Below are 25,404 nucleotides of genomic sequence, written 5' to 3' on the forward strand. Positions count from 1 at the left end.
TACAAAACCTAATATTAACATTTATAATAAGCCAAATAAAATCACAGAACCGCTTTTATAGACGGTTAGCAACAGTTCAGTTACAAACGCGTTTCTTTATAGTTTGTCCCTGCTTGTCGCCGTAGATTTCTGACAGCTGTAAACATGGCCGAAGAAAGCTTAATTGAGGGCGAAGAAGAAAACATTTTATACGATTTACTGGTTATTACTGAATGGCCATCAGAGACAGACACTCAGGTTGGTAGCTTTCACTTTTGGGGTTTTTTATTCACGGCGTAGGTCTTGTGGTGAGCAGCTAGCTGTAGAAATGACCAGCGAAAGACAACCGCCTTGAGTTTCATGGGGTCAGCCGCGCAGAGCCACGTAGCACAAATACAGGATAAGTTGCAGTTGGTTGTCTTGATAAACAAAGTTTCACCTTCCCGTCACACATCATACATCACACAGCAGAGCAGCGAGTGCTCATTTAGCCCTAGTGTCCTGCATAAGTTTAATTTACCTGCAGCTTTTATAATGATCTAAAATCAAAAATCTGCTCTGTCAGAGAAACGACCATATTATCACTAGGTTTCATTAAAACTCCAGAATGAAATTGGAAAATCAATATCAAAAAATGGTAATCGCAGCTCATCTGTTACTATTTTACATTGCAGTTGCGAGGCAACAAGGAGTACAGCACCTCTCTAATTGCAAAAGCTGTGACAGGTAAGTTCTGATTTTAGTTGCCATGGTGTGATAATATGCATGCATATATTGCATATATACAGCACTTGCCCGAAGCAGCATTCTCACATTGATTGTGGCTATTCTAAAATGATTAACAAACTTGCCAACAGTCCACCACGCCAATCTTTATATGTATCTTGTTTGATATTCTGTCATTTATGACTCCAGAATACAGTATGGAGTTCATAGAGGCTGGAAGGCATGCAATCTTCTTACTGGGATATTAAAGTCCATCCAGCATACAGTACTGTGCAAAAGTCTTGAGTCTTGAGTTCATCTATTTTCATATTTCGTTAGGAAAATGGAAAACAAGTGCTGTGATTTATTGAAACTGAAAATTAAACAGAATCTGTGAACAGTCTACTTTCCTCATTCAAAAAATGATCATATCATATCATGACATGATGCCAGACTGTTTTATAGATGACAGGTTTTCTTCATATTCTAAAGTAAATGCTTCCAGAAACATTGATCCTGTTTGGCTTAATCTCTGAGACTGAGACTACAGGGAGTGCAGAATTATTAGGCAAGTTGTATTTTTGAGGAATAATTTTATTATTGAACAACAACAACCATGTTCTCAATGAACCCAAAAAACTCATTAATATCAAAGCTGAATGTTTTTGGAAGTAGTTTTTAGTTTTAGCTATTTTAGGGGGATATCTGTGTGCGCAGGTGACTATTACTGTGCATAATTATTAGGCAACTTAACAAAAAACAAATATATACCCATTTCAATTATTTATTTTTACCAGTGAAACCAATATAACATCTCCACATTCACAAATATACATTTCTGACATTCAAAAACAAAACAAAAACAAATCAGCGACCAATATAGCCACCTTTCTTTGCAAGGACACTCAAAAGCCTGCCATCCATGGATTCTGTCAGTGTTTTGATCTGTTCACCATCAACATTGCGTGCAGCAGCAACCACAGCCTCCCAGACACTGTTCAGAGAGGTGTACTGTTTTCCCTCCTTGTAAATCTCACATTTGATGATGGACCACAGGTTCTCAATGGGGTTCAGATCAGGTGAACAAGGAGGCCATGTCATTAGTTTTTCTTCTTTTATACCCTTTCTTGCCAGCCATGCTGTGGAGTACTTGGACGCGTGTGATGGAGCATTGTCCTGCATGAAAATCATGTTTTTCTTGAAGGATGCAGACTTCTTCCTGTACCACTGCTTGAAGAAGGTGTCTTCCAGAAACTGGCAGTAGGACTGGGAGTTGAGCTTGACTCCATCCTCAACCCGAAAAGGCCCCACAAGCTCATCTTTGATGATACCAGCCCAAACCAGTACTCCACCTCCACCTTGCTGGCGTCTGAGTCGGACTGGAGCTCTCTGCCCTTTACCAATCCAGCCACGGGCCCATCCATCTGGCCCATCAAGACTCACTCTCATTTCATCAGTCCATAAAACCTTAGAAAAGTCAGTCTTGAGATATTTCTTGGCCCAGTCTTGACGTTTCAGCTTGTGTGTCTTGTTCAGTGGTGGTCGTCTTTCAGCCTTTCTTACCTTGGCCATGTCTCTGAGCATTGCACACCTTGTGCTTTTGGGCACTCCAGTGATGTTGCAGCTCTGAAATATGGCCAAACTGGTGGCAAGTGGCATTTTGGCAGCTGCACGCTTGACTTTTCTCAGTTCATGGGCAGTTATTTTGCGCCTTGGTTTTTCCACACGCTTCTTGCGACCCTGTTGACTATTTTGAATGAAACGCTTGATTGTTCGATGATCACGCTTCAGAAGCTTTGCAATTTTAAGACTGCTGCATCCCTCTGAGAGATATCTCACTATTTTTGACTTTTCTGAGCCTGTCAAGTCCTTCTTTTGACCCATTTTGCCAAAGGAAAGGAAGTTGCCTAATAATTATGCACACCTGATATAGGGTGTTGATGTCATTAGACCACACCCCTTCTCATTACAGAGATGCACATCACCTAATATGCTTAATTGGTAGTAGGCTTTCGAGTCTATACAGCTTGGAGTAAGACAACATGCATGAAGAGGATGATGTGGACAAAATACTCATTTGCCTAATAATTCTGCACTCCCTGTAGTGTTGTCCAGATCTCAGCTGTTACCTTAAGCTGTGCAACTGAGCAATTGTGTGTGGAGTTCTCTGTTCTCGCCAATGTTTACATCAGTTTTTCCCAGGATTTTCAGGATTCCTCCCACAACACCAGAAAAACAATCTCTAGGCTAATCTGAATCTCCAAATTGTTCCAAATAGTCAATAAAAATCAAATAAACAAGCCAGTCACATTTCTGCAATTGTAGTCATTGTTGAATAACAGAATGCTATAAAAAAGAATAAAATGCTAGCCTACAACACTATTCTTAAGAAAACCCTATTTAATAAACATCAAAATTTTACTGATAAGGCATCATAATGTTTAACATCATTCTCTTTGAGCCATGTCCCTTTACCGTTGACCCCTTATAAAAGAAGAAAACTACTTGCTTCAGTTTGGCTGTGAATGAAATAAAGCTGAGTCTGTGCTTGTGGCCCAGAGTCTTAAATTACAAGCATATGATAGCATTAGTGTAAATTTTAAAGCTGATAACATATGGCCACGTGTGCTAAGATCTCAATAGTTTGCACCAGAAGTATATTTAAAAAAACAAAAACAAAAAGCAAGTAAAATGAGTAACAATGAAACAAAGAGAAAAAACTAAACTTTATGTAATCAGACATTTATTAATTACTACCTGTCATACATTTCTTACAGGCCCGTTCCGCTTGATCCTTCACTATTTGTGGTACAGGTAAGTCATTATTATTTAAAAAGGATTGCTGTCTGCTCCAGGCATGACTTGCTGTTATTTCACCAGTGTAAACAACAAATATGCTGCATAAAGCTGTGACTCCTAGTGCTTAATATTAATCCGATTTTTACAGATACGCATTACATATTTGATAACAATCTCAAATCTTATGGATGAAGTAATGTGATCGTTTTTCTTTGGCTTTGACTATGAAAATCTTGTGTCGGGAAGACTTTTAGTAATGTGATGTTCATAGTGACAAGAACTTTATTCAGAATTTTTTTTTCTGTCTTGGTAAAAATATTTGAGTATTAAATGCGCTAAAAATTAACACACTTCATTGCTGCTTTTTAAGTGACGCGATAAGCAGCAGCACTAACAGCGCTACTGAACTGTAAAAGGAATAGTGTCAACTCTTTTACTTTGAGACATTGTAGATCAACAGATGTAACTTTGCAATGCAGATTAAAAAAAGACATAATTTTAGTTTTATTATAGGTGAAAAATAAATTATATTATTAATTATTTAGTTTTTTTTAAATAGTTAATAATAGCATAGTAAAGCTAAATGACGATACAGCCGTTAACATTACATTGACATAAAGTCAAAAAATTTCGAACAGAAAGTTCTTGGTATTTCAAATAAGGCCCCTTTCGTGTCTGCTATGTCTTAAAAAAAATATTTATCAGAATTTGTTACAATGTACATCATGTTTCAAATGAGATGTTCAAAATGTGGATGTTTGCATACTGTTTGTCTCAGTATGTCCCTCTGAAAAAATGTTGCCCATGCATATATGCTATACCGTCTACCATCTTAAATGTTTAATTATAAAGGGCAATAAAACTGCATTTTTTTTTGCTTTTAGGTGTGTATCTTGAATATATATTTATAGTGCTATAGTACATTATATTGCTAACTAAGATGACAGCTTACTGCAACGCATAACACAAGTCAATCATGGGCTTAGGTCAGGGGTGTCAAACATAAGGCCTGGGGTCCAGAATCAGTCTGGGAAAGACTCAAATTTGGCCCACAACTTGGCCAACTAATTTACCCGCTGTTGTGAAGAGAGAGCAGCCAAAAGTAGCTTCATATTGACACACATTTTGTAGGTAAATGTTACAGCAGTCTGAAAATATTCTTCTCACACTCTCTCGATATATCGCGCTAACACACGCAACAATTTTTCCTGCGGTAGATTCTGTAATTCTCTACCACCAAGGCCTGCTTATCCTCTCAGCGGGTGGTTCACTGGCAACATCAATAACCTTATTAAATATTTAAGAACTCCTCCAGCCATGTTTATGTCCCAGTTCCCCTTCTCTTTCTGTGGATGAGAACGTATTAGCAATTGTGTTTGATAGAATCAGGCTGTTGTCCACATGCTGTGCCATTTGCATTTGTTGAAAGGGGGAACGTGTTCAGCCGAAAACACTTTTACACATATTTATACTGGTGTTTAAAAATTGTAGAAAACATATGTGCTGTGGCTAATGTTGCTAACTACTGTATTCAAGGCTGTACAGACAGGAAAAAAAAAATCTATGTAAATTACGAATGAACCCCCCCCAATACTTTCCTAATTTTCTCTCCAGTCATTGTACCCGTTTGATTTAATAGGAATGTTTTTGCATTTGTTAAGTCACTTAACGCTGACCTTTGAGTCATTCAAGCATAGAAAAGGCTCCTAACTAAAGGGATGAGTGACTTGGATTTGAGTTGAATTGATTTTAATAAAATAACATAATTTAGTTACATCCAACAACCTATATAAAAACTATATAAACTCACTTGTAATATAATTTTTATGCACTAGACCTTTTAGGTACAGTACTCTGTTAATGTACCTACTGAATAATGGTTAACCTGTTATAATTTGTTTTCTTCTTCTCGTTTATTCGACCTTGTGTTTCTCAGCCCCTCCAGCTCGTCCCTGCCTCTCGGTCTTGTCCGCCTGGCAAACAAGCAGATCAACTGGCAGCTGGTGCTTGCAAGGTGCAACAAAAACACACACGCTCACTTACAGACATGCTCTGTCTCTGTAATCAATACCTGAATGTGAGCTACTTTGTTGCTGACACACACTAAGTCTTTCTCCCTCTCCCCTTGCCTATCCCCTCAGCCAATCATTTAATTGCACTCATTACAACAGACAAACCAAGTAGAAAGGCAGTTTTTAATTGACTATCGATTCCACCGTCCGAGACAGTGAGAAGCGTGGTCAAACGATGCTGCAGATGTCCATTAGTTTGATGTGGCTGATTTCTGTCTGCCCCATATCTTTTCTCTCTCATTTCATTTCCTCTGAAACTCTTTTTGCTACGCTTAATGCTCCCGATTATTACTGTTCCTCCTCTCTTTCAGCAGTCCAACCTGGACATTTATTCCCGTCTTTATCATTTCAAACCCCACACAATCCCACACATAATCTTTTCACTCTTGAGGGTCTTCATTTAATTTTGATTTATATTATAGGCAATAACATCTATTTATGTCTTTCTTTCTTTGCTCTTCTGCTTTTCTTCTGTTCTATTTGATATTTTTTTTTCCAGCAATTCCTGACCCATTCTCTTGTTTTACTCCACAGCAATGGCAAACTGTTGGCAGTGGTTCAAGATCAGTGTGTGGAAATTAGGTAATTACTGAACTCTGTCTCTCTCTTTGAGGCTGTGTGCGTGTGTTTGTGTGTGTGTGAGTGATAGTCTTAATTAAGGGGGTGATTTATCACATCTCCCTTTAACAAAGAAGTCCAATGTCAGCTTGCATTTAAAAGATGAAAACTGTGTTTCGAGCATCAGTACAGTCAGTAAGAGCGTAATCCATCACAGGAAAATATTTGAATCAGTTTAGCGTACCTTTGTATCACCCGTTTTGAAAAATTTCAAGCTAACAGTGAAAACACCAATGCATCCCTTTTCATTTGTGGGTGTATAAAGAAAGGGATCAAAACATACACACGCATGAATATCTGTGTGTTCTTTTTCAGTGCTTGTAATTATTTCCTGACATAAATCCAATTTCCCTGTGTGCAGAAAAAATGCACTCAGTCAGCAGTGTGCTTCACTGACATAATGTAGTGCTTTAAAATGAGCAAAATTTCAAAACGAAAATCTATAGCCGTGAACTAGATATATTAGGATGTCTTACTCTCTGGAGACTAATGGTACACTCATTGTAAAGTGTTTGCTCCACGTGAACCTTTGTGTAATTGGAAGGCGGTTTCATATATGGAGCAATATGAAAAAGCTGAATATTTCTGTTTCTCAGTATGCTCAAATTTAAATGTAGTTGACCTTTTATGATCAAGAGCAGTCAGGTCTCTTCACTTTTGCCTCTGCTTGATAGCGTGGGGTACTCTTTTGTCCTTTTTTCACACTATTGTTGTTTTATCACAACGTTTTATAGCTGCGCTTCATGGCATTAATTGAGTTGTGTGAGTGGGTGTTAAGTCAGCTCAAGGCCTTATCCCCTGAGCTCCTTTAAGAGTCTGTCGAAACACTGCCTACCCCCACTTGTCTGCTTGATCTATTGAGCTACTTTAGTTGGCAGGCCGTCAGTGGCTGTTATAACCCAACTTATACCAGTTCGTATGAGGAAGAAGTGTATCAATGTCTCACTGTGCAATGCCACCTCTCCTTACTTTTTTTTTTTCTGTGTGTGCACGTTTCCTCCTCAGGTCTGTGAGAGATGACTTTGGCTCACTCATTGGGAAGTGCCAGGGTAAGACCTTGTCCCTGTGTATTATCAGTCACATTCTTGTTCCTGTTAAATGACGACTAAACCGCCATAACTCACTTCACTAAGCACTCCGTTTGTTTTATAAATGTGGGGGTTACTGTTGTAGAGTACAGTGTGCGTGCCCTTGTACTCCTGCATGTGATATGTCAGATGCTGTAAGTTTATTTAAGAAATATCTGGTTTGTGTGTGTGTGTTCATATACCATGTAATGAATTACTCTAATTACACATATATGAATAAAAAAGATTACAGTTTCACTGTGTTAATGCCTTAAAGTCTAGAACCTAAAAATCCAGCCTTTAGTTGCTTTATTGTTGTTTAATTTTGTATTTATTGTTCTGTTAGTCTGAGCACAGGTGACTAACTCTGAAATAGAGAACATTTTTAAGGTCTCTGGTGGATAAACTATGCACCATCAGCACTCTCCTATCTCTTCTTTTCTTTAATTTTTTATCTCTTGGTCATAATAAATGCCAGAAGGAAAGAGTTGGTGAACATCTGCTTTAGTTCTTCTGTGGTTTATGAGCCCTTTTGGTGCTAGTTTTTAATAATGTAGGTTTATTTTGTGTTTTCAGCCTAATAATGGCGTCCTTAATTTGCATCAACATCCCTTTGGACCTCATGTTGAGAGTTGAACAGCTATGAAATACAAGTTTAATAAGGGAACGCATTTGCCTGAATCTGAGCAAAGCATAAAAAAATCTTGAATCAACTCCAGACTTTTTATTTGCTTAATATTTCATAGCATAACAAGGGAACAGGCCTCACCTGGACATGAAACTGCTGGCTGTAATTCAGTTAATGCGATACTTTTGTAATCCTCCTTCAGTTAAAACTGAAAATCTGCACTTTGTTTGAGTTAAAATACACTGTAGTGTTGTGCAAAGGCAAAATTGCAAAAATTGTTATTGCACAAATTCTCAGGATTCTGATTGTGTATTAGAAATGGTATACATATCACAAGCCTTGCAGCTGACTGACAACCTGTCCAGTCTGCTGCTCCATGATAGCTGGGATATCAGGCTCCCAATGACCCTGAACATACTGTTGGTTTCATATTAAGTTACTGGACATATTAAATATCCTAGCTATACTGTTTTAGGATTAGGAATCCACCAAATAGCTACTGTGACATCTACCTCTGATGTCAGTATGCCTCTGACAGCAGGCATTGCACTAGTAGAATACAACCAGTGTGGCTAAATAATTGTAGATTTACAGTGTAAATATAGCTGTTTTTAATATTATTTAGAACCGTAGCATGTGTATACAAAACCTCATAAAATCAAATTGATGTTAAAAGCAATAACTGTGAATGCTGTGAGTATTAAAGCTGATTTACATCCCCTGAATAATTAGAAGAAATTATGTATTTGGATCAGCAGTCCTTAATTTGGAGACTCGTTTCTACAAATGATCCCACACAATCCTTCAGGGCAGAGTGTCAGATTTTATAGATGCATAAATTAGAGTACCGTGATGACGTTGAACTGTGTCGATTCATTGGCGTCTGTGGATCACTGCAGAGTAAACCGCTGTTATGAATCTGCTGTGCATTGAGAGCAGGGAAACAAAGGAATCGGAGCTGCTTCGTCTGTCATCTTTCCATCTGCAGCTATCAAAAGTCCACTCTGTGACTGAGGTTGACTTAAGCTGCAGTTCTAAATTCACTGTATGTAAATTGAACATTATGTTATGCACAATATTTGTTGTGCTTCTTAACGTCTGCTCTGAGTTTGGAGTGTGTGTGAGAGACACACGTGAACAGCACCGGAGATAATCACCTCGGTGTCTACATGATCACTCATTAAACGCAGCCTTGTTGTGACAGATAAAAACAGTTAGTCTTAATTAGACGATGAAATTGTGTGCTGTGGTAATTTTATTGCCGTTTCTGAACATAGGTAAGCCCCAACTTTCTGTGAGCTCAGACGTTTAAAACATATAATGCTGAAGTCTTGAAATGCAGTTAGACAGATTTAGATGTTTTATATTTATGGTTTGTTTATTTTTGGTTGTTGTTGTTTATTTAAGCCTACAGTGGTTATGGTGTTATGTAACAAATCCAGATATGATCCACCCCCAGCACTAATGGAGCACTTGGTTCATAATTACCTTACTCAACACCGATTCCTACATAAGTGTAATAATTTTGATCTGATAAGCTACTGAATAATACTACATTTTAAGGCGCTATATCTAAGTATTTTACTCTGAAAGTTCAGCCATCCCTCCCCCGGACTCATGATCTACTTCTGCTATCTTGGACAGGGCACTATATAGTCTGCCTGTGAAGAGAGTGCACTTTAAGACTGTGAAATCGAATTTGGCTTATAAAATGCTTACATATATAAGACCTGTAGGTCCACTCAGCGCCCACTTCAACAGGTCCACCTTGCTAGTGCCTGCTTTTTGCTTTCAGAACTGCCTTAGCTCTTTGTTGCATTCAGCCTCAGTTTTCTGTCTGTAGCTGAAAGGAGTGGCACCCGGCGTGGGGTGGATTTCTTTTTTTTAATTTTCTGGCTGCTGTAGCCCATCTGCTTGCAGTTCAATTTCATACATAAAAGATGGATTTAGTCTACATTTGCTGCAATGCTGGCATGTTTCCCCTGGGAACCCACTGCTGTTCCCACTGCTCCCACAAACCTTTTAGTGCCTGTTGCAACTGCACTAGAATGGAGCTCAAGCCAATCAAACAACCTCATCTTAAACCAGGTTCTCTTTCTGACAGAAGCTGTCAGGAGGGGGTAAATCCAGGTAGTTCTGTTAGAATACCAGGCAATATAATGGGGTGGTTACTATGGCTTCTAAAAATGTCTGAACAATAAATTGACAATACTGGCGTCAATTCGAATATGAGAAGTGTTGCCACTGGACTCCCTTTGCCGTTTGTGATATTTCTAGGCTTAACAAACAAGGAAGGCATTGGTCATGAGTGTATACACTCATCTTTCACTTTGTTTGGTACAACTTGCTGGTAATTGATTGGACCCCCTTTTTCCTTCAGAACAACAAGGTGCTGGAAACATTCCTCAGAGACTTTGGTCCATATTGACATGATAGCAATCACACAGTTGCTGCAGATTGGTGGGCTGCACATACCTGTTGTGTTCATCCCAAAGGAGCTCTATTGGGATGAGCTCTGGTGACTGTGGAGGGCATTTGAGCTTTGTGACAACAGGCATCAGAAGTAGTAGAGTGTGGTCATAAAGGGATGGTCAGGAATAATGCTTGGATATGCTGTGGTATTTAAATGATGGGGGGACCAAAGTGTGCCAAGAACCACCGCCACCAGCCTGAACTGTTGACATAAAGTGAGACAGATCCATGCTTTCACGTTGTTTACATCAATTTCTGACCCTACCATCCCAGATATGCAATTTATGAAATACTAAGACCAGCCAATCTGGCACCAACAACTAAGCCACATTCAGAGTCACTTAAATCGCCTTTCCTCCCCATTCTGATGTTTGGTTTAAACTTCAGCAGGTCTCTTGACCATGTTAACGTGCCTCAATGCATTCAGTTGCTACCATGTGATTTATGGTTTATGAGATATTTACACTAACAAGCAGTTCAACAGGTATACCTAACAAAATAGCCAGTGATTTATTTATTTTTTTGGACCTATAGCTTTGTTTAAAAATGGCAAACAAATAACAACATGCGTTGAATTCCAGTTTTGTGCCCATATTTTCTTTTTCATTGGTTTTTCATGTTTTATTTTTGTTTTTGTCATCTCTGCCGCACCTTCTCAGTCTGCATTGTGTCTATATTTGTTCTGCTCTGGCTAGTTGTCATTGTGGGCCGTTAATGGTTCAAAGTGTGGATAACAGTAGCCCCTGGGCCTGTGTAAACCCTAGCCTCCCTGCTCTTTTTCAATCCATTTCATCGCTTTTTTTCCTCCATTTTTCTTTTACTTCATTTCATTTCATGGAGATTTGTCCTAATGGATTTCACTGTGATCCTGCTTTTAATGGCATTTGCTTTTAATGGATAAGTGTGTGTGTGTGTGTGCTTTACCGGCTTTTCTTTTTCTTGTGCAGTCATTTTTGTGTGTTCGTTTCAATGCGTCCACACCTGTGTATCACTCTGCCACTCCAGTCCCCAACCCCCTCTTCCTCCTCGTCCTCATTGCCTGCTTCTGTTACAGCGGAGTTGTCTCTCACCTGCGTACATAATTCATAAGAGTTGAGTTCTGATAAATGCATCTGCAAGGCTTTAGATGGAAGGCTTCTGTTGGGTCATTGGGTGTAATTCTCCTCAACTTCAGCATCTGCCATCACTAGAAAAAAAGACAGTAGCATCCAATTTTCCAGCTCCCCCAAAAAGCCATCTATGTGGAAATGGAGCCCTCTCAACTGCAGAACAACATACTGTATACAATTCATAATGGGAGACAAGATGGCAAGAGAGGCAGTGTGAGAGGGAAATAAAAAGGAAAAAAGAAAAAGATTGAAATATGGAGCAAAAAAGAGTAAAAGAAAACGAGAAAAGAGTAGCGGAGGCACTTGGTACTTATGGTTTTCATAACGGCTACATGTTCTTGTCTGCTCCTAAGCTGAGAGTCTCAAAGGTGTGTTAAATCGCGCACTTCCTTCCTAAGGTACGCTCTGATACTTAGGCCTTCAAATCTGGGGAGCTATTGTGTCTCTCAGTGTGTCGGATTCATTGTTTCCCCCTCTCTTTCTCGTTCAGCGCCCCCCTTTCTCTCATTTTCCCTCTCTCTCTTTGTCTGTCTCGCCTCCCACTTCTTCCCTTTGTTCTTCATTTAAAATTCTAGTCATACAATATCCAACGCCTCCATTAGTTTGCAGTATTGCCCACCAGGGGTTGCAGCAGCACTCCGCAGCCAAGAAATTCAGTACAGGAAAACGCCAATAGGGCTGTTATGTGATATCAACAAAAACATAACTTCCTTTTTAGAAATTTATTGCTTAGACGCAGCACCCGTGGTATCATATTATGTTTCACACTGTTCTCCAACTGCAAAAATCTGAGACTGCGCTAAAAGTTGCATCTAGTTTAATGCCTGAATGATTATTCTGCTGAGTTTGTGCTCATGTTTGCACAAGTCTTCGCCCATTTACCCCCCAACCGCTCCATACTGTTTAATGTGGCGATCAGGTATTCAAAACCAGCTCAGGATCAGAGGCCTGTCAGACTGCCCAGGCTCTTCTATCAGAGGGAAGGATGACAGCGAAGCCTTGAGAAAATGCCAGCAGGCACGGATGTGCTTCATCACAGCGATATGGTTACACTCACAGCACAGCTGAGCCAGCAGATTGCTAAAGCGTAGTCTATACTTCAATAAAAGTTCAATTTATGATCTCCGTTCTCCTCCCCACCTTTCTCTCTGGCTCTACCTTTATCCCCATCTCCTAATACGTGTGTGTGTGTGTGTGTGTGTGTTTGTGTGTGTGTGTGTGCATGTCTTTGATAGACAATTACTGAGGTTTTACGTTTGACTAACCTTCATAGATGATCAGGATCGGACCTTGCGCACATTGTGCTGATGTGTCGCATTAGCCTTATCCGACTCCTCTCATCCATATTCATCATCAGCACACGTCGGATCACAAGGGATTATTCGCAGAGTTTCTCATCTGACTTAATTTGTAATCCTTGGTTCCTTGAACGTCTTGTCATTCTTCCTTTCTGTTTTACGTTCTGTTTCATCACCTGCTACAGTGCCGAAGGACCCAAATCCCCAGTGGCGAAGGGTGGCGTGGAGCTATGACTGCACTCTGCTGGCCTACGCTGACAGCACCGGCACCGTGCGCCTTTTTGACCTCATGGGCAGCGAACTCTTTGTCATTCCGCCGGTAACAGTCCTGAAAAAAATAATAATAAATAAATCATTTCCATGTTTCAAGCTGTGTGTGTGAGTCAAAGTGAAAACCAGCACCTTCCTGTTCTTAGTTTGATCCACCTCTTAGCTCATGATCCATCAGCACAACCGTGAAAGTATCATAGTCAGAGTTATTCCATGATTCCCATCTCCATAGTTTCCTCTATTTTCTCAGATGATCGCTTCAGCTTAAGTATGTTATATCTTATATCACTGAATGCATTTGTGGTATGATATATGGAGGAAAGCATCAGTTTTGAGTTTTGGAAAATAGTTTCTTATTCTGACAAAATGATAGAACGCTACAGGAGATTTGGTGCTACTTCTGGCTGCAGGAGGATTCAGGTCCATAATCTTACCTCCAGAGATGGGCTGAGCTGTGCTGTTTCAGTGCAGCACACATTTTGCTGGGCACTTTGAGCTGTCTGTCACTTTTGAAGAAAATGTCTCCTTGTCAGACACACTCTGTGCTCTCTTTGCCTGTCACTTCTGCTTTCTAATTCACTCTCTGTTTCTTCTTCTCCATTGTGTCCCATTCCCCCCCCCCCCCCCCCCCCATCTTCATCACCTTCCCTCTTTAATTTTTCATGCTAGCTTCTCTCTGTCTCCCCCAGAACCTCCTGTGTTTCTCTCCTCTTCTGTCATCCTTGCACGTGTCTCTCTCAGTACCTCTCCCTGCACTTTCAAGTCCATGTGCCATTCCTCCCTCAGTTTAATGCCCTCTGTGTGCTGCATATTGTCATTCTTCTGTTTCTGTCCATCGTGCCTTTCAATTTCTCTATCCACCCTGTCAGAGATGGCGAGCGCAGACGCCCGTCCTTCTCCCGAGCCACGCACTCATCTTTCAAAGCCTGTGATCCTCATTCCTTTAGTGCATCTCTGCTTTGTGCTTGCACACTTGCATCAGAACCCCCCCTCTTCTGTACTTTGTACTGTTCCCCTTGTTTGTCACTGTTAAGTTCACACAGTGGCGACTTACTGCTATTTCTGGAAGGGATGATAAAAAAAAGTCAATTTGACAGAAAGTGTACGCGTGTATGAAAAAAATGACAGTTTCTTCCCTTTTTCCCCCCACGACACTCAGCTTTTGTCTCTCTCCTGCTTCTATTGTTTTTCATTCCCTGTTTCATTACTTTCTTTTTTAATCTTTTGCCTGTTTTTTTTATTTGGCAAATGCAGCTTGTGTGATGTAGCTTTAGTTATTTGTTTAAAAAAAAAAAACAAGTAAAAAGAAAAAAATTTGTGAGGGCACAAAAGCAGTACTAACAATTAAGCAAATTTTACATATTTTGATGTCTTTTGATACTATTTCAGTGATTCTTCTTTGTTTTCTTGCTTTTTAAATCCAGGTGGCGAGCTTTCCCGGGGATTTCAGTTGTGCAGTGGCAGGCCTGATCTTTCTGGAGTATACAGCTAGTGCTCAGTGGTCAGCCGAGCTCCTCGTGATCACATATGGTGGCAACCTCAAAAGCTATCTAGTCAGGTAAGAGACAAAAATGCTGGATTGAAACTTCTAAGAATGACTGTTTCTAAGGCACCTTCTTATTAGCTACACCTAAATTATTTAGTCGAATAAACAATTCACACCTTTAAAAGTGCAATTTAAATAATGTAGAGAGAGCCTTCACTAGTCAAAACAACCACTTGCACACAATAAAAAGTGTTTGAAAAGATTTTAAGGTTTAAAAAATCTTTTTGCGCCATGCTATACTTCTACTATACATGCACGCATTATGACTTCTGGAAAATGGTTATGGACCTCTATGGTGGTCTTGTGTAAGCACAACAATGTAATTGGATAATATGTTTCATGTTTGTCTTTATGTATGTTTTCTTGGCTGCAGTGTTATACTTTGATTTAAATGCATGGACTGTATTTTCAAAGGCTTCCTTTTTCCATTAGGCAGGGTCACACTTAGATTTCATGACTTGCACAACACCTTTGACCCATTAGATGGCCTTTCATTACTTACTCTTCACATGACAGTTCACCTGCTCTCACCACTTAAATTTCCATTATCACCTTTTATGTACTCATCTCTTTGTCTGACTTTTATTTCCTCTCACTGTCTTTGTTTCATTCCTAAGTATCACTGAGCAGTAAGTCATGACAATAACTGTATTTTGTTCAAAAAATGGAATATTGCTGAATGTGTAATATGGAGTATGTGGTGGACTAAGGGCTTAAGTGGCAATTTCTTCCTTTACATTTTTGCTCCCAACCTCTGTGTGTGTTTGTGTCACTGTAATTTAGCATTAGGCCAGGTCACCGTTTCAGGGTGATGATGATGCTTATTAACCATATGTGCAACATCTCAGTTAGAGATTCTGTTGTTGAACAGTCACAACACAATAAACCTGCATAAATGAGGCTTTTCTTCACTGCGCTGCCACAGCTTTACACTTTAGAATCATACAGTGTGCTGAATGATAATTGCAAATTGTTGTGATCAAGATCATTCACAGCAAACAGATAATTGTCAGTTATCATTAACACCTCCCAATTAGAGATGTCGGTGCATTTCCAGTTTCAAGTGCCTGCTTATTGTTTATTGCTATCCAATTTCATGGCATTTTTTCAAGCTAACAGCTCTCTTAGTCAAGGAGACCTTTTCTGCTTTGTTACCGTATGATCTAAATGCATGCATTTTAGCATTTATTCATTCTTATTATTTAACTTTTAGCTTTTTGTGGTGTGGCTTAATACTGCATGCTTTGCCATACTTGAACCTTGAACATTTTAATAGCATTTCCCTTTTCTTGCCACTTCTCATACAAATGGGAATTTTGAATACTTGATTAATGACATTCTAATAGCTATGTGTTTCCCTAATAGCTGTACACGCCTTCCTTTTAACATTATAACTGTTGCATTATTTCAGCCCCCCCCCGATCTTGTTTGTTATACAGTGAAAGTTTTTAATGTGTGTTGAATCTTGATAAGACAGTGTTGAGTGTGCATAGTGGTGTTTGCTAATAAGATGGGGGAAAAGCTGATTTATTTTTCTATTAGAGGCAGATAAATGATGTTGGATGCTTTTGAAACATCCAAACCGTCAGTGTGTGTGTGTGTGTGTGTGTGTGTGTGTGTGTGTGTGTGTGTGAGAGAGAGAGAGAGAGAGAGAGAGCCTAAGAGAGCCAGAGAAGGAGAGAAAGAGGAGAGGGGAGGTAATTAAGATGTGGGAGACATTTGCACCAGATTTTCTCTGAAAGTGTTTTTAAGCTTATACTCTTCCTCTTCATATGACTGCATTCCAATATTGTCGCTCAAACAGTTTAAATTAGAATTTCAGAATTATAGCTGAGGTTTGACAATAAGTCACCTCTCTCACCCTCTTACACTGTGCCAGCATTTCTTTTCTGCGTGTGTGTGTGTGTGTGTGTGTGATTGGTTCAAGTATTACTGATGTTGTGGGGACGTTATTTGTTTTCATCATCACAATATGGCAACGTTTCTTCCTTATGGGGACAAAATTAAAAATCAAGTCCCTTGTATGTCTTCACGTGCACGCTTTACTGTGGTATAAACACTTAAACATGTAGAAGAAGCCAAACTCTAGGAATTGTGCATATCCCTCTGCTGCTTCCCTCGTTCTCCCTTTCTTTCCCTTCCTACCTTTCGTCGTCTTTTTCTCTCCATACAATGTACACTGAGAGGAAACATTTCCCCAGCGAGATATCCAAACACAAATGACACGTCATCCCCTCTAGCACCAATCTAATTTAGATTGCCCACTTAAATTAGATTATATATTTTGCCATGTCTCATTTTAATTGCAGCTGGGAGAGAAATTGCTCTGTCATCTTCCTCAAAACAGCTTTGTCGCATCATCAACACTTTCCACATGAACACTGGTGTTTTGATTGTTTATGTGCCAGAGTTCAATTATAGGCAACTTGCTATTTTAATATCATCTCTGTCTCTCTGTGTCACCCTCTCTGTTTCAGCATGGGAACCAATCAGAACTTTCAGGAGAACCACAGCTTCAGTTTTTCCTCCCATTACTCCAATGGGATCACCTCAGCTATTTACCACCCTGGCCACCGGTATGTTAAATGTTGCCAAGACCCCGTCAGCCCAGATTGCCTGTTGGATAAAGTTGAAATAATAAGTATTTTGAAAAAGAAAAAAGAAAAGCTTTGAGCTTTTAATTTATCATTGGCACCCTAATTATTGCCCATGGCCTTGACTTGACACCCTTAGACATTTTATTCTTCTTGTGGCCTCTGCCATTCAAGCCCACTTCTATTAGAGCCGCGTTTCATCAAGAGTGTTTTTCATAGCTTTATATTCAGACATCTACAGACATCCTCATAAATCCCTTGAATCAATTTTTATGTTGAAACCCACTGCCGACCATGCGATGCAGAATGATTTCAAAGCCTTTCATCATTTGATATCTTGGGCCGTCGTCAATATGCTCCTAAATATGTATTATATTGATCGGTGAGCTGGAACTAGATGTGTTTACTGCATTAAACAAACCTTTATTTTACTTTACAAAAGGTTGCTTTGCAGAAAGATATACAATAGAATGTATGATATAGATTATCACTTGAAGTCCAATAAATAAAACATTCTTGTACAGAAACAAACACACATATATGTATATTCTGCACAGGCAGAAGATGTTACCCTATGGAAAAGGTCCAAGGGGTTGCTCAGGGATAAATGAACCAATCACTTTAATGTAGTACCTGCAGGAATTTCCTGTGGCAGCCCAGCAAATGTGGCCTTTTTCACTGCATAGGATTCAAAAGTCTGGCTTATATCTGTGACCTTACTGTTCTCACAACGGACCCCATTCTGCACAAACCAGATTTAGTTTGGCAGCTTAATGGATTTTGGCAGCTACTGTCTAGTGTTTTGCCAATTGATAGATGCGATAAAACTTTAATAATTCCCATGCGGGAACTGGGTTAGCATCAGAGAGAATATGATAGATAAGGAAGGGAAGAAAGAGAAAAAGGTGATAAACTGGGTAAAAGAGAAAATATTTCACAAGCTGAGTGTAATTATGAAAATGGTGCATAATTTATTTTGTAATGTGGGCACACATTTGTGTGAGTAGTATGAGAGAATGTGTATCAGAGGGACAAGAGTCTGGCTGAATCCGTTTTCATGAAACAAGAAATCGGAGTATAGAAAGGAAGTCATATTGGAGTTTTTGCACACTCTGTCCTATCCGCCAGTTTGCAAACTCATCTGTGAGATCTCAGCTCCAGCAAAACAGTCTATTTCTGTGCACCAGGGGGCAGTGTTGAGCTGAACAGCAGTCCACCATTCACACCTATCTCTGAGTCCCTGACCAGTATTGTATCTGGCTCTTCTCACTGCAAAGAGAGAGCCACTATCACTGTGGTGTTGCTTGTCTTAACTACTGACCCATTGATTCCAGTCAGACTTTTATCCGATAAATAAAACTGATATCCCCCGGTTTGCTAAATGGTGCTTTTATAGTGTGAATTTTCACTGATCCCTTGGCTTTAACCCAGGCTGAGGATAGCTTCACAGTAACAATTTTAACTTTAAGTCCTTGATATGCAGTTTAATTTGAACTTTTGGGGCACAGTCGCAAAGGTGGTATCCACAAATGTGTGTGCGTTCCTGTTTTTCAGATTGCTGCTTGTAGGCGGCTGTGAATCAGGCGATGATAGTGCATCCAAGGCCTCTTGCTGTGGCATCACAGCCTGGAGGGCTCTTTCTGGCTCACCACACTACAAGCAGGTCACCAGCTATGAGGACGATGTCAGCATGGCAAGGAGTCACACATGCACACACGTGTTTATGCAAAAAATAGATATTTTTATGCAGTATGTAACACATTACATATTCTTTTTGTGTTAGAATCAGAAAAGAGGTTTCTTCAGGATTCCCAGCTTTAGACTCTTTTCCAGACAAGGGGACGAAAAGGTAAGGCTGCCCTCCTCTGTCCCTCTGCCTGATTGAGAATTAAGCCTAAGTTGTGGAAGCTTCTCTTTAACATGATGTGTGTGTCTTGATTGGTCAGGACGGTGTGTTTCGCATGAGCCTGAGCCCTGACGGCACCCTGCTGGCTGTCATCCACTTCTCTGGCCGTCTGTCTCTCTGGGACATCCCGTCCCTTAAACAGAGGGCCACATGGAGTCAGGACCTGCAGGTATGCCTCCGAGTTACTTGTGATTGAAAGCATGCATGATTTTGCTTAAGTAGGGTAAACCTGTGTGCACTTCCATTTGTGTGTCGTGGGAATATTTTGTACATTAGATGCTTGGCTTACTGTATTAATGTAATCTCTTTCTGGCCAAGGTGTGTGGTGAGAAAGATTGTGTGAATGTGTGTGTGTCTGCTTCCGTCAGGCAGAAAGTGACATGGCAAATGGAGAACTTATATTTGCAGAATGCTTTGCGGATTTATGCGGCGTGTATGCATGTTCTGCTTCATTGCTGGCACAGCTTCTGTCTGTGTGTGTGTGTTAAAAGTGTAAACAGGGTTAGCAGATTAATTTCTTCTCCCATCGCTCTCTCTTCTTCTTTTCCTCCCTTCTTCATTCCTTCATTCCTCCCCGCAGCCAGGATTTGAGGAGATCAACCCAGAGTGGAAGACATCGCTGGAGAGAAGGAAGAAAATAAAAGGTAGTTTGGCCCGAAGGGCGAAAGACAGCCTAGTTGGCTGCTGACATAGCAGTCCAGCCTGGATACAATTTAATGATCTTTGACGTGCCTTATTCATTGAATTATACAGTTATTAAACATACAACCATATAGGGTGTGCCAAGGATAGCAAAGGCTGCCCATGGCTGTGTATGGGTGCGTTTCTGTGCTTGTGTAGTTTCCTGTGTGTGTGTATTCTGTTTGTGCAGCTTTGACAGTTTTGGGCCAGTAGTGATGACAGCTGTGACAGCTTCTGTAAGCAATAATCTGTGTGATACTTCATCTCAAGCATGACAAGTGATGTCACATGTCCACATGTGTAAATATATCTTAGAGGAGGAAAGCAATTCAGAAACACTATGATCCCAGAAAGTGGGGCCACTGATGACAAAAGCTGTACAACGCACGCTCAGGCAAACTTTTATTACAAGTAGGGGAACCATCTTTTCTGTTCTGTTTAGGTCAGCTTCCTCTGGTAGACAGTCACATCTTTAACACTACCCTTATGTCTTCCTGTCGCAGATAAGGAGCAGTTCTATCCGCTGGTAGATGTGAGCTGGTGGAGTGACAACGTGCTGATTTTGGCCCGCTGCTCTGGCTCTGTCACCGTCTCTTCTGTCAGGACATTGCGCAACCTTCTGGGGAAATCCTGTGAATGGTTTGAGCCCTCACCTCGAGTCACTGCTGCACATGATGGGGGCTTCCTCAGCTTGGAGGTAAAAAAAAGAAAAACATGTAAAGATAGAGGTGTTCACGTGGTTAGGCAAACAGAGTTTGTACAATGGTGCAGAGCTCATGAAAGCATCCTTTTTCAGTAGTTGGATGATAGATTTTGGACTTCAGGGCTTTAAAAGGCACATGGGAGAATAGAGGACAGTTCTTCATCTCTTTTATCAGTTTTCTACACTGCTTATTGAGTTCAGTGTGGCACAGGCCTGAAGCCTATCTGAACAGGCAGTGGTCTGGAACAATGAAAGAAACTATATGGGCCACATGTTTGTCATGAGGACATCGCTTATATCGTTTTAATTATTAAAGAAAAATGGAAAATGGGTGTGACTGCACATTTTTAATGAAAGGTACACCTACTAACACAAGTGTGTGCTCAGGTCCTCTGACAGCTGAGGTGATTGTGTGTGATTCATTTTTTTTCTGCTAAAAAAAACTACATCTTTATATCCCTGCAGGTATTTCCAGTTTTTTAGTGTCATTGTGTGAAACAATGTGTAATTGTGTATCTGTAGTGGTAAAGGCCTGGGATGAAAAATGATTTCCCGCATCTTCATCCTCACACAAAGACCCTGATATCACTTCACCCTGCTCTCTGCTTTAAGTCCTGTGCTTTTTGATTTTTTTTTAATCTGATTGCGTAGAGCACAATAAAAAGAAAGCAATTTCTTTAGCTGCTAACTCTGAGGAAAGGTTTCATCACCCTGTCTCAGTGCGGAGTGTGGGGGGACGGGGGATGGGCATCTCTTGTTGTATCTTACAGCAGTGTGTGCATTGATAATGCTCTGAACATGGGGTTTCATGTGAAGCTGGGGCTTCTATTGTGCGTATGTCTCCACAGATGTGGAGTGTTTTTCTATATATTTCTATTTTATGATGATTGCTGCGCACAGCTGTTATACAGGTGCTAAACGCGTCACGTTTTTATGAGTGAAAATCCAGAGGGGCATTGCTCCAAAATCGGAGTACTTGCCACAGTGTGCAGTTTTAAAATGGGCTCCCAACTGAGGCAATCACAGACCTACAGATCAGGTTAAGACAAGTGAAAGAAATCACTTTGGACAGCTAGGATTTAGATTTTTCTATTGAGCAGCTTGACCTTGCTGCTGTTTTGTGTTCAGACAGCCTGCTGAGCTAGCATGAGGGCGTTAAATTAAGTGTCCTTACCAACTTAAACACAGCTAGATGTAAACTGTGCTGGATGCTTCATTTTTCATCCGCCATTGAATTCTGGCACCGACGTGTCCATATGCAGCATCAGAAAGTCACTCTGGGCAAAAGACTGTAAATCTGAGGCTCAGTCAATTGGAAATGCGTCGTCTTCTGTTTCACAGCCCTCATCTTATGATCTGGGCCAATGAAACAGATGTATTTTATGTGAAAAGACAACTGTGGCTTTATGATCACTTTTAAGCCATGTATTGGCAGTGTCATTCAAAGTCGTGCACTTCCACCCTCATTTCAGTTTTTCTTGTCTCTGTGTTTGTTTATCAGTGTGAGGTGAAGCTGGCCCAGAAGCGTGGGCGCCTGGAGAGCAGCCTCAGTGGGGGAGCCAGCGAGGATGAGGAGGGAGATGATGGTGGAGAATCTGAATCAGACGAAGAGTCCTCAGCCAAAGCCCGCTACTTTGGCTACATCAAGCAGGGCCTGTATTACGTGACAGAGATGGAACGGTTCGCTCCACCACGGAAGCGCCCTCGCACAGTTATTAAGAACTACCGTCTGGTCAGCCTGAGGTCAACCACACCGGAAGAACTGTACCAGAGGAAGGTAGGAGGCTAACACGGCTTGTAAATAAATGCACAGTTTGATGAGAAAACTAACTTTTTAGAAGCAATAAATTTGTGGGTGTCACTCTAAAGGTAATAATTTTATTGAACAGGTAAAAGCTCACATTGTGCCCCACAGTGAGGATACCCTGCTATTTAGTCAGCATGGTGAGAGCTAAATTTAATAAGTGGGTAGCAGATAAGTTACGTGGGGTTTGTCTCTTGAATTTCAAAGACCTCCTCTGAAGCCTGAATCTCTATGGTTACATTTTATGTTTCACTTTGAATTGCGAAAGTGGTGGATCATGAGACCTTTGTATGGCTGCAGAATAAATCCAGCCCCTCTAGTAAATGGCTATCACTGAAAAGCTTGTGAAGAAGCCTGATGAAAAAGATGAATTTCCATTCAATTTTCTGGAGCCATTTATTGTATGTTCACCACCAAACAGTGAATCCTGGCTTTGATGATCCCCCGACTGATCTGTTGCCGATCCCCTACATGAATCCTCCTGCAGATTAGGGATCCTTGATTCAGTTTACCATGCATCTCTATGCTTCATTACAACTGCAGATTTTCCTTTTCACTACTGCACATCATGCATATAGAAAATATGGTCAATTTTCAGCTCACCTATGCACGCTTCTGTCTCAGCTCTGGTAGTTGCCACCTACGCCTCTCTAAACTGTTGCTTTCCAGTGTGCCTTGGTTTTGACAGGTCTGTGGACTGTATTCTCTTACTGTGCACCTCAGACAAGGAATATTTTGCAGAAATATCTAAACTTAGACAAACTTATGTGCAGGGATGGATTTCATGACAACATTTGTTGTGTATTTTACTTTATGTTGCACTTTATGTTGCATGTTGTGGGTCTGTATGGCTGCCAGCTCTATCTTGGTAAATAGATTTGGGGATTTCCTCGAAAAATAAAAAAAGTTAATAATTTAGCCATAAGAATTGTTATGATATTTGTGATAATATGATGATTAACTCTGCTAAATCCACAAAAATCCCAAATCTGTGGCCATCTACATTTACAACTTGCATTCAGAATCTAGTCAAAGCTTTGTTGATTTCAAATAGAAATTCATAAATTCCTCCACAAATAATGATGTACCTGCTGCAGAAGAGTGTTTTACTTGCAAAATGACATAGGTGCTTGGAAACCATGCTTTTATGTAGGAAAATAACCAGTAGGCAACCAGCTGAGTCGAGTCCACTATTGCAAAGAGGCACATCACACATGAGTTGCAGTCATCAGTGCAGACTGACCCAGGTGGCTGCTGCCATTCATTTAGAGCTGCTGAAAGTTTGTTACATGTCAAATTGTCCAGACGTCTCTGTTGAAAACTCTCTGGCATGACCTGCCTTTGGTGCATCGGCTGTGTGCTTGGCCAGCAATTAGGATGGTGGTAACTCAATTCATATCGACAGTAAATGCAAATAACCATCTTTAAAGCTGAACTTGCTATTTTTTGTTTTTTTTGAAACATTCAGGGAATATGTGCTGTTTGTAGACACATAAGGCAAAGTTTGACATTTCCTGTTGCAGCTGTGTTAAACAGAGAGAGTTCTCAGAGTGAGGTCGCAGAGTTTTGGTGAAAGTACAGAGTCAGATTTCTCTTACTGTTTACTTATTCATTGCGGCACACGCAACAAAATGCTTACGTGTTTAGGCTGTGAAGAGCTGTCATCGGTGCTCATGCTGAGGTGCCTTCATGTGTTGGATTTGAAGCCTCAGCAATCTAAACAACAATTCCAGTGCTGATGTGCAGTTCTCTGCCTTGTGCGGTTTTATAAATTCATACTGGGAAAGAAATTAATATTACCTACTTAACATGTCAAATATACTCCATTTCTAATTATACAGTCCTTTATGTAAGGCCTTTATCATATTAACACTGATACTGAGTCATATATGCCTCAGTGCTATGCCAGTTAATCTTTTTTTTTTTCAATGTTGGATATCACATTTAGCATGAAGCTCTTCATTTCTTTTTGCCACTTAATTTAGCAGCATCTGAAGAACGTCATCTGAATCCATTTGGCCATTGACTGAATTGTAACGGGCTGATCTGCAAAATTGGTTTCTGACTAAATAAATCCTGTGCCAGCTCAGTGAAGTGCTATTGTTTTGTTGGATCAGCTCCAAAGTACTGTTGAAGAGAAATGAAAACCAAGCAAGATGTTCAGTCTGCTTTAAGGCTATTTTTCAGACAGGGGATTCTCTGAAATGCTAATTGCTGCATTAGAAATATGGCTGTTGGTGCTAGTTGCTACAAATTGCAGCAAAGACAACAACATGCTTTATCATAAAGCCCAGTGAGAGTGGTATCGGCTCTCAACGGACGCAAGTTTGAGCACGGTTCATCAGTCATTTTTATGACCCATCATCCACTGCCTTCTTCATCATTGTCATCATCATTAGATGCCATTAGTCATCACCATCAATCCTAACAGTGGAGAGTTACAAAGTAATACATCATTATTATCTCTTTGTAACACTTGGTACTAGCAGCACCATCCCAGCTGCTGCTTCTGCTCTCCTGTTTGATTTTTTTTTTACATTTTTTATTTGTTTGGTTTTTAGTTTGTACAACATGTAGCTCTATAAGTAAAGAGGGAGGGACATATTTATTATATGTGTATGACTGAGTTTAATGTGTGCATGGATATGGTATTTTTTTTGCATGCGTTTTAATTCCAAGTTATCGCTTGTCTTATATATGCTTAGTTTAATTTGATATTTCAGTAGCTACGCACACACAGACACACGCACGCAGACACTTTCACTCAGTCGCAGAAACCTGACCTGATCTCTCCCCAGAGATTCACCTCAGCCAAGGTCTTTGCTGCAATTGACTGCGAATAGACTAGAACAAGTGATTCCAGGTTATTTCCTCAAGTCAGCCTGTTCATGTATTTAAGAGTTTGATGATCCATTTGTTGGCGTAACCCTGATTGTATGAGTAGAATACTGGCAGAGCTGCTAACAGTTTTATTAGCTGAATCCAGAGAGAGAAGGAAACATTTTTTGATGTCCTCCTACGTGAGGTTTAACTGTGTGGGGTTCTTATTGCCCTCCAGGAACCACAGTCTGGATAATGTGTTGCTTTGTACTCCTACACAGAAAAAGAGATGGATACTCAGTGTGTCTGTCGGCCAGTGTTCTTCCACATATG

General features: G+C 40.3%; 1 protein-coding gene across 2 annotated transcripts in view; it reads left to right on the forward strand.

Annotated features, from left to right (window-relative positions):
- Nucleotides 1–118: 118 nt before the first annotated feature.
- Nucleotides 119–25,404, forward strand: part of nbas (NBAS subunit of NRZ tethering complex) — a 177,545-nt gene continuing 152,259 nt past the window's right edge. The window contains exons 1-15 of one of the 2 annotated variants that reach the window (XM_005449591.4): nucleotides 119–237; nucleotides 654–705; nucleotides 3,462–3,498; nucleotides 5,420–5,497; nucleotides 6,090–6,137; nucleotides 7,179–7,222; nucleotides 12,933–13,066; nucleotides 14,442–14,575; nucleotides 17,041–17,139; nucleotides 18,712–18,850; nucleotides 18,941–19,006; nucleotides 19,104–19,232; nucleotides 19,644–19,707; nucleotides 20,248–20,441; nucleotides 21,949–22,224. In XM_005449591.4, coding sequence (XP_005449648.1) covers nucleotides 145–237; nucleotides 654–705; nucleotides 3,462–3,498; nucleotides 5,420–5,497; nucleotides 6,090–6,137; nucleotides 7,179–7,222; nucleotides 12,933–13,066; nucleotides 14,442–14,575; nucleotides 17,041–17,139; nucleotides 18,712–18,850; nucleotides 18,941–19,006; nucleotides 19,104–19,232; nucleotides 19,644–19,707; nucleotides 20,248–20,441; nucleotides 21,949–22,224 — 1,587 coding nt within the window. In that variant the 5' untranslated portion in view covers nucleotides 119–144. Of the gene's footprint in view, nucleotides 238–653; nucleotides 706–3,461; nucleotides 3,499–5,419; nucleotides 5,498–6,089; nucleotides 6,138–7,178; nucleotides 7,223–9,076; nucleotides 9,146–12,932; nucleotides 13,067–14,441; nucleotides 14,576–17,040; nucleotides 17,140–18,711; nucleotides 18,851–18,940; nucleotides 19,007–19,103; nucleotides 19,233–19,643; nucleotides 19,708–20,247; nucleotides 20,442–21,948; nucleotides 22,225–25,404 lie in introns of those variants that run through there. The other variant, XM_005449592.3, reaches the window with a different exon arrangement.

Source organism: Oreochromis niloticus, linkage group LG15 (assembly GCF_001858045.2).
Source record: "Oreochromis niloticus isolate F11D_XX linkage group LG15, O_niloticus_UMD_NMBU, whole genome shotgun sequence".
NCBI classification, from domain to species: Eukaryota; Metazoa; Chordata; class Actinopteri; order Cichliformes; family Cichlidae; genus Oreochromis; species Oreochromis niloticus.